General features: G+C 40.4%; 1 protein-coding gene across 1 annotated transcript in view; it reads left to right on the forward strand.

Moving 5' to 3' along the window:
* The first annotated feature begins 1,460 nt into the window (after window positions 1–1,460).
* The window catches only part of C1H4orf51 (chromosome 1 C4orf51 homolog), a 32,213-nt gene continuing 15,912 nt past the window's right edge, over window positions 1,461–17,761 (forward strand). The window contains exons 1-2 of the mRNA XM_059410228.1: window positions 1,461–1,693; window positions 10,035–10,108. Of these exons, the coding sequence (XP_059266211.1) occupies window positions 1,461–1,693; window positions 10,035–10,108 (307 nt within the window). The remainder of the gene's footprint in view (window positions 1,694–10,034; window positions 10,109–17,761) is intronic.

Below are 17,761 nucleotides of genomic sequence, written 5' to 3' on the forward strand. Positions count from 1 at the left end.
AAAAAAACATGGCCTATAGTGTGTCAGCCTCACTATAAAGGACTGTCCGACTTCAGCTCCGGGAGCCATATTCCCAGTATTCAAAGATCAGGTGCATTGGAATCACACAGCAATGTTCATATGCTGATTCCTGCGCTTTTCCTCAGATCTCCGTAGTCTGGGAAGGCAGGCCTGAAGTCTCTGCAAGGTTAACATGCCCGTAGGTGCTGATCCAAACTCCCATGGAGATGGTTTTTCTTTAAATGATGATGATGGATCTCTTGGTAGAGTTGCCGAACCAGAGGAGGTATGACATTTGCATTTAGTTAAGAACGTTAAGAAGGTCTCAGGTTATGTGCATGAGCACAGAATGTGGAGACCTGCTCCAGGAGCTGATAAAAGGACAAATGTTGAAAGATCTAGTCTGATTTGTCGGTGAATTGTTTGTTATTGCAGAGAACGGCAGACAAGCCAAGGACACAGATTTAGACTATTTATTAATGAGGGACGGAGGAAACCATGAGAATGGAAGATTGAATGCTGTCACCCCTCAGCCTAAAAAAGGCTCCCAGTGATATTTCAGTGACCTTAACTCTGAACCCTGGCTGTCTTTAGAATTCTCCAGGAGTCAGCTTTTAAAATACACCAGTGCCTGGGCCCTACTCCAGACCAGTTAAATCAGAATCTCCGGGGGTGGCCTGGGGGTGTGGGTGAGGTCTGAGCTTTGGCTGATTTTAACAGCTCCTGGGATGACTTCCGTGTGCAGCCTGCTCGAGGACCACCACTCGATGACACACGAGAAGCTATTTGAGTCACCTGCTCGCTCTTGCTGACGTCACAGACGGCTCGTTTAGCTTCCAGACTCTTGGAGCCCAGTCTTTAGAAGAAATGAATGCCTGGCACTGTTCTTTTATCGCTCGCTCCCACCTCTTAAACCAGCATCATTAGGACTCACTGTTTTATTTATAAAAGCAGTTGCCACCTGCTTTTTTTTTTCTTTTTAAAAAGATTTTATTTATTTATTTGACAGAAAGAGAGATCACACACAGGCAGAAAGGCAGGCAGAGAGAGAGAGGGAAAGCAGGCTCCCTGGTGAGCAGAGAGCCCTACGCAGGGCTCGATCCCAGGACCCTGAGATCATGACCCATGCTGAAGGCAGAGGCTTAACCCACTGAGCCACCCGGGTGCCCACCACCTGCTTTCTTGCCATCGTTTGTAGCCTTGTGTGGCTCAGAAAAGGACAGAAACTTACATACCTTACACATTTTCTAGTTAAAGTTTGGGGGGTGGGGGTGGGCTGGGGGCCTTGTATTTGTGGAATTCGGTGATCTGTTGCTTGGCAACTTCAAGAGAGTTAAGCTTCTGCATTCCGCCAGAGTCAGAATTACAAAGTTTGGTGAGCCCCGTCAATTACCTCTTGCGACCAAAAGGAAATTAATTGTCCATCATGCAGAGGGCTTGAGAAGCTGGCATCCAGAGCCATGTCGCACTTCTTCTACTTGACTCCACAAATCGTTCTGCCCTTTAGCCCTCTCAGCTCTCGAGAGTTCGATCTGATCAGACGCGAGGCTGGAGCGTCTTGGCAGAAGGAAACGAGGTGGTCAGACTCTTCCATAACAACATACACAGGCAGTTACCGGAAAAAGCAACTGGATGAGTCCGCCAGCAGCCTATTTTCTTTTAAAGCAGGACGGCATCGGCCTGAGTGTAACCAGTAAGATCTTTGTAATCTGCACCTGGTTATGTCACTATAAATAGACAAGAATGCTCTCAGGAGGAAGAGGGTATTGTAGACCCTGAGAGACTTCATAGACTTTAACTCTGTATTTTTTCCTGTGTAAATGTCAGCGGGAAGAAGAGCTAAATGTCAGTTACCAGCTGAAATTATGATTATATTCTCTTTTAGTCCTAACATTCTATATAACTACCTACTCTTGAAAATATAAAACTTTGAGTATTTTATTCAATTGTAGGTATTTTGTATTCTCTGTTTGGCAAAGAGGTGAGTCTGAGAATTTCTCCTTAGTTTTTGGTCTAGTTTTTCCACTTTCAGAAGTTTAAAAATTCCCCCAGAGCAGGAAGAAAGTGGACTAAATCCTTCTCTTTCCCTACCTTGTATTGTCCGTCAGTAAAGGCAAGTGGTGAGGGCCCGAAAGACATTTTCTGAACGTTCACTTTAAGCTAAGTCTTATGATAGGCTCACAGAAAAGATTAATTTGCTTAATATGGTACCTGAAACTATAGAAATAAGGAGTCGCAAAGGAAGGAGATTTTATCAGTGTCTGGGGTGGGGGAAGGGAGACTGGGTTTCTGGAAAGATCTCAGTAAAACAGGTTTCCTCTGAGCTGGCTTAGGTAGGGAAAGGAAGAGCATCGTGCATGGACAGGAGAATATGCACAAAGGCAAAAAGACTTTAATTCCAAGCATTATCAGAGAACCACAAATAGCCCAGTGAAGGCGCCAGTAGACGTGTAGAAAAATATGAGGACTTGTTATGAAATATGTCCCTCTGGATATTAATTGCCTAATATCTTGTCCAAATTCTGGAAATTCATTTGAAAATCAATTGGGTTTTTGGCTCCAACTTGAGATGTGAGTAATAACTCAAATAGTACCCTAATAATTATTAATTATATTGCCTTCCAGGTCTTTCCAAATCATCAAAATTGCGTTTAAATGCTGAAATGTTTCAGAATGACTTTTCTGTTGCATGCCTTGTCGAGTTTATTCCAACCAACTCTAGTCTTCATTTTTAATAGCTCTCAAATATGTTGACACTTCAATTAATTGTGGAACTCCCTTTGCTAATTCTGTGAATTTTGAGGTATCTTTTGGCCAATTAGGGGGACTCTTTCAGCATAGCCGGGGTCCTCTCTGAAAATAGTGTTCGAAATCTGGTATCCAAACAGACCCACTCATGAGAGTAGAAAAAAATACGTTATCACTCAAAAAGTGCAAAAATATGGCAGCTGGTGAAAATGCTCCGAACTCTGAATTTGTGTCCTGTTCAGACTGTGATCGTTACATGCATCCTTCCAACCAGTGTCCCCTGTGACACTGCAAACCACAGGAGACCCCAAGCTTGCGAGGTGTGTTTTCTGGGACCTCAGAAATGTAAATATAATCTTGGCACAACTACAGCTTATTCTATTATAGGGTAAGAAGCCAGTCAGTGTCATAAATGAAGACGAAGGGCAGATTGAGCTCATTTTTAAAACACTGATTATATTCTAAATTTGCTTTTGTTCTTAATTTTTGTCTTGGTTAATTTTAGCCCTAAGGCAAATATCTTCAGTTCTGAAAAAAATTTTTTGATTAAAATTTTGTAAGGCTATAAGCAGACATTTTCACACTGCTATAAAATCAAAGTGGCCCAAGGGGGATTATCGAGTAAAATATAAAGTGAGTGATTATTTAAAATGTGTTAAGTTGGGAAAACATTAAGGTGTATAAAACACGATACGTTTTATTCACCTTATCTATTCACCACATACATTGAATACCCATATAGTGCAAGACAGAAGAAATCTGGGAGAAGTCTTAATCATTTGGCTCTGGGTCAGTTTTAACAGCAAATATGTTAAATTCATCAACATGAAAAAGAAGGATCCTGCACTGGGAGAATGGAGATTAATGCATTACAGAACTTAGACTGTCAGTATCAATCCCACTTATCTGCCAAACTTAAAATAAGAGCTGCATTTTGACATCTGAAACTAATGTAACATTGTATGTCAACTCTGCTTCAATCAGGAAGAAAAAAAAAAAAAGAGGGACACCTGGGTGGCTTAGTTGGTTAAGCATCTGCCTTTGGCTCAGGTCATGATCTCAGGGTCCTGGGATCGAGTTCTACATCGGGCTGCTGCTCAGTGGCAGGCCTGCCTCTCCCTCTCCCATTTCCCCCTGCTAATGTTCCCTCTCTCACTCTCTCTCTCAGTATAAATAAATAAATTAATCTTTACAAAAAAAAAATGGCACTTTGGAATTTCCGAGACAGGAATATGGCTCAGTATAAAGTTTTAAGTCTTGATGCTCTGTTTATTTATTAAATTGTTCTTTCATTTATCCACTAATCATATATGATATTAATCATATATTTATCCCACTACATAAGGTCTTTTGGATAGGTGCTGGGGCTACATCAGTGATGGAAGCATCTATAGGGCACTCGTCTTCATGGAGCATATAGTCTGGAGAAGGAAACAGTCCCCAGGGAAACAAGCCATTTGTATTTGAAGGAAACAAATTGGGAACCTCAATAGAAACAAAGAGGGGTGGCACTTTCTTACAAAGCTAAACATAGTCTTACTAGTGATCTAGCAGTGTGTTCCTAGATACTTACCTATAACTGATTTGCAAACCTAGATCAACATGAAAACCTGCACATGAATGTCAACACTGTTTTATTCATTATTGCCCCAAAGTAGAAGGAAAAAAAATGTCCTTCAATAGGTGAATAAATTAAAAAAAAAAAAAAAAACAACCCTGTGTCACATTCATGTAGTGGAATATTATTCAGCAATAAAAGGAAATGAGGCATTAAGCCACAAAGGTCATGGATGGATCTCTGTTTTTTTTTTAAGTAGGCTCCATGCCCAATGTGGGGACCCAACTTGTGGCCCTGATATCAGGAGTCCGATGCTCTATTGACTGAGCCAACCAGGAGCCGCCCCCACACTTTCTTTCTGTAATTAAAGACATGGGCGAATCTTAGCTCCCTAGCCCCAAATGAAAGAAGCTGGTCGGACCGTCAAGTATTACATATTCAACTATATGATAATTTAGAAAAGCAAAACTAAGACAGTAAATGGATCAGCGGTTGACAGGGGATGGGAGAGTGCTGAGTAGGTGAAGAACAAGGATTTTTTAAGCCAGTGAAACTATTCTGTATGATACACTAAGTTTTTGTGAAAACCCATAGTACTTTACAGAACAGAGAGTCAAATTTAATATATATAAATTTTAAAAAATTATTTAGGAGGTGAGAGGGTTCCCAGGATAGCACATAAAATGCGACAAAGGAATATAAATGTGTATTACAAAAGTAGGAATCAAGCTTACCGAAGGAATAAAGTGCTGCTCTTAGTAACTTTAGAAATGTAGTAAGACTAAAACTAGAGTGACAGTCCATAACCACTGAACTCTGGTTGATAAAGTTGTTTCCCAGGGGGGACAGGTAACAATTCTGAAACCACTGTACATATACTGGAATGGAACAATTAAGCAGATAGACGGTAGATGATGGGGGCGAGGCTGTTGTTGGGAGTGGGAGGTTAATGATGAACAGAGAAGGGGTAAGAGTGAGCCCTGTGGTAATGGATTAGAATTGAATGCGTCAACATTCATGCAGAATTCATGCATAGCTTACTATAAATATAGATGGCTACGTAAAGAAACACTTAACGGTTTGTGCATATACACAGGTTAGTATGGACACAGGTACTTCCTTACTCTTTGGAGCAAAGTCCCTACCTGCAGCCCATATCAGCATGGGCCATCAGCTGAGAGGGTCCAGGAGCAACACTTGGTAACAGCAAGCACACCGAGTACGCAGATTTTGGCTTCCAGGGCTATTCTCCAGTAACAGCGCCAGAGTTTCTAGGAGAAATGCTGATTCTCAGACTGGTGGAGGAGATATACAATATGAATTTGGAGTATCTTATAGTGCCAGAAAGGAAGAAAGTGTCCAACAAAACAGAACAGCAACAACAACAAAAACAATGATGGAGGCATCTGAAAGATCTCCCAGTGACTGAAGCTGAAGATCTGTGTAACAAAAGGAAGTAGTATTGGCCCAAAGTATAAAATAACCCACAGGTTCATAGTATTATAAATGAATGATTGAGTAAATTCATTAATAAGGGGGGAAAGGACACATCTTCCTCGCAAAACATTTTCATAATTCATGCAGCTACATTATACTCAAAGAGGTGGAGAATAACTCATGACCACTTAGGTGGGAGCTGTGCATAGTGACTTTCTTCCACTGAATACAGAAAGTGAAAAGGGGGGAAGCCTGACAATTACTTGGTCAAGCCAGCTGACCAAGTTTAATTCATATCAACAATGATAATTCATACTGATAGTGTTTAACCTTGGTATGAAATAGTGCTTTACCTCTATGGTTTTCTCCCTCAAAATAATTACCCTCAACTAATCATGAGAAAAACATTAGATAATTCCCAATAGAGAGACATTCTACAAAATACCTGACCAGGGATCGTCAACATTGTCAAGGTCATCAAACCAAGGAGTCCAAGAGACTATCACTAGTAGGACTAACCTAAGAAGATGTGATGACTAAATGTAATGTCATATCCTAGATGGGATCCTGGAACAGAAAAAGGGCATTAGGGAAAATACTGAGGACATCTGAATAAGTATGGACTCTCGTTAATAATGTGTCAATATACAATGGAATATTATGCCTCCATCAGAAAGGATGAACACCCAACTTCTGTACCAACATGGACAGGACTGGAGGAGATTGTGCTGAGTGAAATAAGTCAAGAAGAGAGAGTCAATTATCATATGGTTTCACTTACTTGTGGAGCATAAGGAATAACACAGAGGACATTGGGAGAAGGAGAGGAGAAGGCTGTTGGGGAAAATCGGAGGGGGAGAGGAACTGTGAGAGACTGTGGACTCTGAGAAACAAACAGGGTTTTGGAGGGGAGGGCTGTGGGGGGTTGGGCAAGCCTGGTGGTGGGTATTACAGAGGGCACGTATTGCAAGGAGCACTGGGTGTGGTACATAAACAATGAATTCTGGAACACGGAAAAAAATAAAACAAAATTTTAAAAAATAATGTGTCAATATTGGTTTATTATTACAAATATAGCATTCTAATGTATGATGCTAATAATAGGGGTAACTGGGTGGGGAGTATATGAGAACTCTCTGTACTATCTTCACAATAATTTTGTTAATCTAAAAGTGTTTACAAGTTAAATTTTTATTTATGAAGGGTAACACCGGAGGAGCTCAAAGGAGGAATAAGCAAATACACAATCATAATTGAACATTTTAAGTCACTTCTCTCGATAACTGGTGGAACAACCAAATAATCAGCAAGAACACACCAAATCTGAACATGATCAAGACACTTGCCCTGTGTGACATATCTAGAGTCATGAACCCATGAACCAAAGAATATACATTGTTTTCAAGAGCATGTGGAACATTTTCAAGGACTGACCTTAGGTCTTTAGGAAAATCATTGCTTTCCAAATACTTCGGGATTATTCTGCAAGGCCCAGTCAGAATTACCACAGTGTTTATCTTTGGGGAGGCTTGTATCCCTCCTGAGCAACAGTGAGGCCACATGGGAATCCAAGGTTGAGACTGGGAAGCAAGCATTGACCTAGGGTGTCCTTATAGAGACAAATCCCTTTATGAAAAAGCAGCAGCACATTGCACCATGCTTCTGAATGAGAAGGCACCGAGCAGGCCTTCCTGAAAGCCACAAGACAAATAGGGTGGATTTGTTTGTTCTAGCAGCCATGTAAAACTAATACCGGTGGAACAGAGAGGAGACATGTTTCTACAACGAAGGGATGTGGAAATGAATTTTATAAAGGATAACAATACGGACATTGCATACCTGTTTAAATTAAAACAGGAAAGAAAATTAGTGACTAAAAGTAACAGTTTTAAAATGATTTTTTTTAAATGCCACTTATATTGTTAAAGTATGTCAAATTTCTAAGAATTAATGTAATCAAAGATGTGCAAGATCTCCACACCGAAAACTATAAAACATTACTGAGAGAAAATAATGATGATCTAAGTAAATGGAGAGATAAACCATGTTCTTGGACTGGATGACTGAAAGTTATAAAAATATTCTTGCTTCACAAATTGATCTGTAGATTCAATGCAATTCCAATAGGTGTTTTTGTGGAACTTGGTAAGATGATTCAAGGCCAGGAAATAGCCAGGACACTCTCAAAAGAGAACAAGGTTAGAGGGATTTTTACAGATAACAAAACTTACTATAGAGCTTCAGTAATTAAAGCAAGATGGCATTATAGCACAAGGATAGAAAATAGATCGATGTAACAGAATAAGGAGCCCAGAAAAAGACCTGTGCATATATGGACACTTATTTATGAAGAAGGTGGCAGAACAGTAGAGAAAATCTATGTTTTCAATTCTAGGTAGATTAATTCCAAATGAATTAATGATCTAAGCATGAAAGGCCGAACAATAACCATTAGACAAAGACATTAGATGACAGAGGATTTCGTGATGATCTTGAGATTGGCAAAGATTTCTTCAACAGAACACAGAAAGCACTAAGCACAAAGAAGAAGTTAGATAAATTGAACTACCTTAAAATTAAGAGGTTCTGGGAACAAAATACACCACCAAATATGCCACACTGGATGTGGAGCCTACTTGAAAAAAAAAAGAAAGGAAAGAAAACCAGTTTGATCTCATCTAAAGTTGATGCTACGGGTAACCCTAAAACTTAGTGATGCAACTCAATTCCACTTCTAAGTGTATACACAGCTGAAATGCAATTCACATGTGCACCAAGAGACATGTACGTGCAAATATTTTTATTTATTTATTTATTTGTTTGTTTGTTTATTTGACAGAGAGAGATGACAAGCAGGCAGAGAGGCAGGCAGAGAGAGAGGAGGAAGCAGGCTCCCCGCTGAGCAGAGAGCCCGATGCGGGACTCGACCCCAGGACCCTGGGATCATGACCCGAGCCGAAGGCAGCGGCTTAACCCACTGAGCCACCCAGGCGCCCCACAAATATGTTTCTAGCAGCATTTTTCATAATAGTAAAAGTTAAAAGGTCAAAAGGTAGAATTACAGAGGGCATGGATTGCATGGAGCACTGGGTGTGGTGAAAAAATAATGATGCTGTTATGCTGAAAATAAATAAATTTTAAAAAATAAAAAATAAATAATAAAAAAAGAAGTAGCAATGAAAATGGTACATATGAAAAACAAAAACAAAAAAAAGGTAGAATTAGCACTATAGAGCAGAATGGACAGACAGCGGTATGTCCACACAATGTCAATGAATATGAACAAATGAATATATGCCCAAATTGTAGTGTTTGGGTATGTCTGCTTAGGTGAAAAAATGTATAAAGAGAAGCAAAGATGATAGATGATGAAGTCAGTAAACTGGTCCACTGCCTACCTGTATTTGACCACCTGCCCTAAACCTATTAAAAATTAATTACTGGGAACAGGCTCAGGAATCTGCATTTTAAAATTAATACCCTCTGTTGACTCATCAGCTGTTGTAGGATGGAAAGAAAGAAGCACAGTGGGTTAGCAGCCCTCATCTCCATGATGATTAGGGCTAGTTTGCTGGCCGAATGCATGTCTAGGAGCATTTTGAGACTCCCTAGGCTGACATCAATTCCGCTCTTTCCCTAACTCCCACACACAGTTCCAGGTCCCTGGAGCTTGGAGACCCTCTTGTCCCCCTAATCATGGTCTGGAAACAATGCGCTGCATGCTGGAAACTGGGGACTGTCCATGCCATACAAAATGACTGTACTTCCCAGCAAGACCCTCCTTGCCTTAAAAAAGTATTGTATCTGGATTTGGGGAAACAGAGATAGAGATGTGTTTCGAAGGAAAGACACAGCATCTGTAAGTTCCTGAATTACTCCTCTGCTATTCAGTTTGACACTTTCTTGGGAAATCCAACACACTGGCTGTGATATTTCCTGTTCCATTCATAGCACTTTGCTTATTCTGAAAACAACTCCCTGGAGAAAGACTCACAAATCCTGCTAAGACAATTATGAACTTAATGTTTGAGCTTTTCGTGTATAAAAACTGAACACTTTACCCTTTTATGACAAAACGGAACAAACAAATCACTAAGGATGATGAGAAAGTCCAAGTGGGGTTGATTTCACGGGAGTTGGAGGTTATGGTTTGGGAGCATGGAAAGAGGACAGGAGAGGAAGCAAAAGTTTTACAAAGTCAAATGAGAAGATGAGTGTAAAGCCCTCCACATCCATAGGCTGTGGCTTCTAGACCCAGAAACTCATAACTTGTTTCTTCTACTTGCTTCAGGATATCATCACCAAATTCTGCCTTCAGTCCCACGGTCTGCAGAGCTGGCTCCCGGGAGACTACAGATGCGAAGAGTGAGTACAACAGTCCGTCGTGAGCACAGCCTTTTTGCCAGGGTTGCTGTCCTTGTAACTTGTAGGTTTTTGTTTTGTTTTTTTTTAAGGTTTTATTTATTTATTTGACAGACAGAGATCGCAAGTAGGCAGAGACATAGGCAGAGAGAGAGGAGGAAGCAGGCTCCCCGCTGAGCAGAGAGCCCAATGCAGGGCACGATCCCAGGACACTGGGATCATGACCTGAGATGAAGGCAGAGGCTTTAATCCACTGAGCCACCCAGGAACCCTGTAATTTGTAGGTTCTTGACTGTAGTCTTTTTGTTTCAATTTGCCTAGTAAAGGCAAGATGTCTTTAGCAAGAAAACAAGTATGTTGCCCTCTGGATCTGTCACTCTTATAAAAATGAATTATTCCAGGGCCCAAATGTCCTCGTCCATATGAGTTCCCGAATGTTACTTCTGCCAGAGTTTGGAGCTTTAGGTAATGTCATCTGACCTTTACTGGGTACATCCAAAAATGAAGACGAGAAACCAAAGCTATAAACTACCACCTAGGAAACTGTATTTACTAACCTACAACCACCTCCACCCTGTTTTAGTTAAATTAGAATAACATTAGCTGCTATAATACACATCTCAAATTCCAGTTGCTTAACACAATAAAAGTTCATTTTTTTCTTCCCATAAAGGCCATGGTGGGGGTTTCGGGGGCAGATGTTCATGATGATTCAGGGACACAGATGCCCTTTATCTTGGGGTTCCACCATCCCCAGGCATACCAGAGTCCTTTGTTAGGGAAGGCACACCTGCTTTCTTACCACTTCAGCCTGGAAATGACACACAGCTCTCGTGCTCACATTCCAACGGCACAAGTAGCCACAAGGCTCCACCGAGATTCCAGAGAGTTCAGAAGTGGGTTACTGGACTGGGCAGCCGCTTTCTGGTAACAACGGTATACTATGGAAAGGAACAACTGGTCAACCACCACACATGCTGCTTTTGAGGAAGAAACATGATAGATTTTTCCCATATAACTTCTACCTCTCAGGGTTCCATCTTTGAAGTTTTAATAAGACTCATGATTAAAATCTCAAATTAGGACTTTTTAGCACTTTATACAATATTCTGGTCATTGGTTTGCTGTTCTATTTAAAGATTTAACATGCAGGCATGTGTTGCAGGGAGAAGGGATGGTAAAATGAAGTATTCCGCAGCCTTATGGAGTTTTCCTAAATAATGGAAATAAAAGTTTTTAATGACCACCTGGGACAATCAGTCTTCTGCTGGCTTTCCTAGTAAAATCTGGCTTTATCGGAATAGTATATTTAAGTGGGTTTTCTGTGCTCTTCTGTGGTTTGTTGAGGCAAGTGGACAGGGCAGCTAACCATTTGTGCAATTGTTAAAATCAAGAAAGACTTTCTTTTCTCCCCTTTGCAGTAATGAACATAAAGTTAAAACATACTGCAGAGCTGGGAGACAAGTCTGAGCTAGGGCACAGGGAATTAAACAGCCCAATTACGTCCTTCATAGTAAGTTAAGGTGACAGTGCATCTGATCTGAGTGGCACAGAGTCCGGGCCTATTGCATTTATACTGATAGCTGTGCCCTTCAGAATGCTGATTAACCATGCTAATCACCAGTGGCCCGTGAGTGCCAGTAGGGAGCAGTCCCAGAGCTGGATGGGTGGAAGTTCTTGAACGGTGATAACATGAGCAGCAAAAGCAATCATTTCCTACCTGATAGTATTGCTGTATTTTCCTACCTCCTCTCCTACTGGTATGGTACAATGCTGATAGGAGGAAAGGTAGAGGAGGAAAGTCATGATAATGACTTTTTTTTTTTTAAGATTTTATTTATTTATTTGAGAGAGAGAGATAGCAAGAGAGCAGAGCAGGAGGGAGTGGCAGAGAGAGAGAAACAGGCTTCCCGCAGAGCAGGGAGCCCAACATGGAACTTGATCCCAGGACCCTGGGTTCATGACCTGAGCTGAAGGCAACCACCCACCTGACTGGGCCACCCAGGCGCTCCCATGATGATGATTTCTTTCTTGTTTTTTTTTTTTTTGTGTTTTAAGATTTTATTTATTTGACAGAGAGAGATCACAAGTAGACGGAGAGGCAGGCAGAGAGAGAGAGAGAGAGAGGGAAGCAGGCTCCCCGCCGAGCAGAGAGCCTGATGCGGGACTCAATCCCAGGACCCTGAGATCATGACCTGAGCCGAAGGCAGCGGCACAACCCACTGAGCCACCCAGGCGCCCCATGATGATGATTTCTTAAGGGACTTAGTCCGTGTTGCCTTTTTCACTCTCCTCCCACGGTCATTTTAACTTAACTGACAACTCCTCTCTACGTCAAGGTAGAGTTACTTAACTTGGCCGAGCAATAACTTCTTGTTATAACTTCTTCTTGTATTTCTTCTCAATTTTCACACTTAATTTTTGGTTTACCAAGTGTGCCAAAAGCCCCTCACAGTGGGAGTTAAAACATGAAGTCAAGTGAACATGGCTCTGTTGATTGTCTCTTTGTAGACACACATCCCTTCGTAGATGCAAATCAGATGGGCTTTCTTAAGTGCAATTTGTGATCATCATAGGAAATATATTCTCAAATTCATTTTTTTTAAGATTTAATTTATTTATTTGATAGAGATCACAAGAGGGCAACGGCAGGCAGAGAGAGAGAGGAGGAAGCAGGCTCCTCACTGAGCAGAGAGCCCGATGCGGGACTCAATCCCAGGACCCTGGGATCATGACCTGAGCCAAAGGCAGAGGCTTAACTCACTGAGCCACTCAAGTGCCCCTCAAATTCTTTTTCACAACTGCCTTTCAAAGAGTTCTTCGCTCTTATTTGTTCTACCTGCACTAAGGTGGTTTTCCTTTTGCATTACCAATAGTTTTCTTTGCAAGTGTTTGATTAGGTTATGGCTTTCCCTATGGTCCATTACATACTTGTCTCTCATGTTCAAAGAAAAACAAGGTGATAGCTACTGGAAGTTAAAACCTTTTTTTTTTCTTATTGAAGTAAAATTGGCATATAATTGGAGTGTAAGTTTCAAGTGTACAACATTATAATTCGATATATTTGTGTATACTACAACGAGATCACCATCATATGCCTAGTTATCTCTTGTCACCGTACAGTTGAGCCCCTTGATTCATTTTGCCCACCCCCATTTCCCTTCCTCTCTGGTAACCGCCAATCTATTCTCTGTATCTATGAGTTTGTTTTTGTTTTTTTTTTAAGATTTTATTTATTTATTTATTTGTCAGAGAGAGAGAGTGTGTGTGTGTGTGTGTGTGTAGGCAGGCAGAGGGGCAGCAGAGACAGAGGGAAAAGGCTCCCTGCTGAGCAAGGAGCCCGATGCAGGACTCGATCCCAGGACGCTGGGATCATGACCTGAGCCGAAGGCAGCCGCTTAACCAACTGAGCCACCCAGGCGTCCCGAGTTGGTTTTTGTTTTGCTTTGTCTGTTTTGTTTTTTAGATTCCACACAGAGGTGAAATCATACGGTATTTGGTTTTCTCCATCTGACTTATTTCATTTAGCATCCATGTTGTCACAAGTGGCAAGATTTCACTGTCTTATGGCTGAGTAGTATCCACTATATCTTAGTATCCACTATATCCACATCTTTATCCACTCAATGGGTAATCAATCAATGGATGCTTAGGTCGTTTCCATATCCTGGCTATTATAAATGCTGCTACAATGGACATAGGTGTGCATAAACCTTTTCAGATATGTGTTTTCATTGTTCTTCAGACAAATACCCAGATGTGGAATTGCTGGATCATGTGGTAGTATATTTTTAATTATTTGAAGAATATCCATCCTGGCTTTCATAGTGACTGCACCAATTTACATTCCCACTAACAGTACACAAGTGTTCCCTTTTCTCTACAACCTTGCCAATACTTGTTATTCTGTCTTTTTGATGATGACCATTCTAATAGGTATGAGGTGATATCTCATTATTGTTTTGCTCTGCTTTTCCCTGATAAGTGTGATGTTGAGCATCTTTTCATGTATATGTTGGTTATCTGTATGTCTTCCTTGGAAAATGTCTATTCAAATTCTCTGCCCATTTTTTAATTGAGTTTGAGTTTTGTTGTTTGAGTTTGTTGTTTGTTGTTGTTAAGTTGCATGAGTTCTTTATGTCTTTTGGATATTGATTGGTTATTGGATATATCATTTGCAAATATTTTCTCCCATTTAGGAGGCTGCCTTTTTGTTTTGTTGACAGCTTCCTTCACTGTGCAAAAGCTTTTAAGTTTGATGTGGTCCCATTTGCTTATTTTTGCCTTTGCTTCTCTTGCCTTTAGAATCAGATCCAAAAAGCATCACTAGGACCCATGTCAAGAAGCATACTACCTATGTTTTCACCTAAGAATTTTATGACTTTAGGTTCTACATTCAAGTCCTTAATCCATTGTGAGGTAATTTTTGAGTATGGTGTAAGAGAGTGGTCTAGTTTTATTCTCTTGTGTGTGGTTGTCCAGTTTTCCCAACAACGTTTATTGAAGATATTGTACTTTTTTCTTTTGGCTTCTTTGTTATAAACTGATCATCTATTTTGTGTGGGCTTATTTCTGGGTTCAACAAATAAAGATCAGATATTATAAAATGGCAGTACAACAAACAGAAATGGTTAAATGGTTCAACTTTCTCTCCATTTACATTCTAAGGCAGATACTAGCAATTATTTTTTAATTAAAACTTCTCTCCAGCAGGAGCAATTTATTCTGTGGTGGAATACAGACTATAAGGCAGCACTCACCAGCTCTCTCTTTACTTTCTCTTGTTCTTAGCACCACACCTGTGTCCCCACCCCTGAATCCCTCTAGGATGTGCCCAAGTTACTCTTGGAAAAGGGTACACTGGCCTCCTTGATTCTTGCCATTCCGGGAGATATAATAATATGACCCAGATGTGACATGTGTGAAATCTCCTTGTGATATTTCCTTGACCACAGATAACAAATTCCAAGTTCCTGAAGCAGCTCTCTGAACAGGAACTGTTTGTATGGTATATGGCCTTTTATAAGGAAGGGTTTAGGAGAACATTAATATTTTAAAAGGGCACCATGATGACAGTTTGTTGTGTTAGTTCAAGAGTATTTGTATCCATGTTTAACGTCCTTCTTTTTTTACCTATTCTTTTCCTTCCACTTTTATTCTGTGAAGCCTTCTCTAAACCTTGGAAGATTTCTAAAAGCAGAAAGAACTCACTAGACTACCCTATATGTCATGTCTTCACACATGGAGAGCTTAAAGCATAAACAGGATGATATCAGGTGTTTCTGATCACACTTGTGATAAAATTCCAATTCCTTACTAAAACCTCTGAGGTCTTACATGAATGGGACCCTGCCTATCTTTCTGGTTTCATTACATGGTTCCTCCTTTTTGCTCACCTGCTGTTCCAGTTACATTAGCTGCTGTTAGCAACTTGAAAATGCTAAGCCATTTCCTACCTCGGGGCCTTTGCACATACATTCTCTTCGTTGGAATGCAATTATCCCAGCTATGCTGAGCTGTATTCTTCAGGTGTGAATTTAAATGTCACTTCTTCAGATGGGTCTTCACAGCCCACCATATTTAAAGTAAATTATTCATACTCTTTCCCTTTTAATTTCTATCTTGGTGTCTTGCTTGCTTTCTATGCACTATTGTATTAGTTTACTTGTTTATTTTTTCTTTCCTTTTCTAGAACATAAGCTTTAAGAGGTCAGAGACTTGTCTGTGTTATTTGCTTCTGTATCTCCAGCACCTGGGACAGGGCTCAACATAAACCAGATGCCCTATGTTGTGTTGAACAGTGGTTTTTACGGACTTTCCACTGTAGACTTTCCCCACAACATATTTCTCATACAGGCAGTTTCTTATTTGGAATTTGTCTTCCAAAAGGGAGTTTACAAAATGCTTTTAAAAATCAGAATGTAGTTTTTACAGAAGCAAACTTCCAAGAACTTATTTCCAATGACAGCCTTTAGAATCCTGTGTTGTGTCACATAAAATTGTAACTGAGGGAACAGGGTCACTTAGAACAAGCCTCACTCACCTCGGAGTTCCCACATTCACTCCTGTTGTAAGCTGTCGCAGCAGAAGGATCTTGGGATACTGAGATCTGGTTTGTTTCCTGGCTCATTTGTATGCCTTGCCTGGGGTGAAGGGGTGGGGATGGAGGTGCATTTCTTTTAAACTACAGAAAGAAAAAAAAAAGTCTCACATTGGCCACCAATAAATCTAGATAGCCTGAGAAGCAGTTTGCCTGCAATTGATGTCCTCACCACATTAAAAATGACAGGCTGACTGATTGCCAGCACAGCCCACAAAGAATCCCAGGAATGGGTCCCCAGACTCAAGAAATGCCAATGTTCCTTTCAGGAGTTGGGAATTTCGTTTTGCTCTCTCTGACCATTTAAAATTAGGAACCAGTCTAATAAATGGTTAAGTGAGTTTGTCAGAAAATATTCAAGTGTAAGGCAACAGTTTCCAAATTCCCTGCAGAGACTGGACACAGAGGAACATTGGCAACCAAGCCTGTTATTAAGAAGGTCACAAGATGCCATCTGTTCCCGTGTGCACCTTACTGTTCAAGCATAACATCAACGAGGAGCTGGCTGCAATAGATTTTGCCTGTGAACGTAAAAGTCAGCACTATAGTGGGGACCACAGTGATTTCAGTGGGCTTGTGTGAACGAACCATGCTGTCTGCCTATGGGATGCACAGGGCTATATGGGGAGGAGATGGGAAGAAGACAAAGCACTGTTGTTAGGTCTGTTTTTGCTTATGGCTCAAATGTAATTTGGGAAGATACTTGCAGGTCTTCCCAATCTTTTTCTGTCTGGTTTTAGCCATCTACAAAATACGGTCACAGCACTCTTTCTTTACCTATAATTATGACAGTAAGGTAGATAAAAAGACCTTATTCTTTTATTGACTTCATTTTTTTTAATCTATAAAGAAGTTGAAGGAATAGCACAATCAATATTCACTCACTCTTGCCTAGATTCTTTAGTTCTTAATATTTTGTCACATTTGTTAACATGCAGCTTTATCCTTATCTCTTTATTCTGATACTTGTATATACTTCTTTGCTGAACTTCTGAGAGTACATTACAGATATCATAACAGTATATCCTTAAATACTTCAACACTTACCTAATAGTAAGAATGTTCTCTTACATAACCATCCTACTGTTATCACACTCAAGAAACTTGATATTGATAGAATAATTTTTACTTAACAAATGGACATGCTTTGTTCTTAAAAATCTGTCAGGAAAAGGCTTGTTCTGTCATCAACCCCAACGGTTAGCAACTCTCTCTTTAAGACACTTCATATTTTTGAGGGACTTTGAAAAATCTAATGAAAGCTCTGGGCCCTATCTTCAGAAAAACATCTGAAAAGAGAGTTCTGCAAGCCAACAATCTTGGATCCCTCCAGGACGTCCATGGACTCTAGGTCAAGTGTTATTAATCTTTGATCTAAATTCTCCTCTTTTGTGTACATACAGTTTAAGACCATAGTTCTCAGGAAAGGTTAAGAATAGTTTGTCTTCCCTTTCCAACATTGTTTTGTGTTCAGGAGTCTTCATTTCAAGAAACCCAGAGTTTCAAGGAATTCAGAGATGTGTAGGTAGGAGATCATCCCCAATCTATGAGAAGGA

Source organism: Mustela nigripes, chromosome 1, assembly GCF_022355385.1.
Source record: "Mustela nigripes isolate SB6536 chromosome 1, MUSNIG.SB6536, whole genome shotgun sequence".
Lineage (NCBI taxonomy): Eukaryota > Metazoa > Chordata > Mammalia > Carnivora > Mustelidae > Mustela > Mustela nigripes.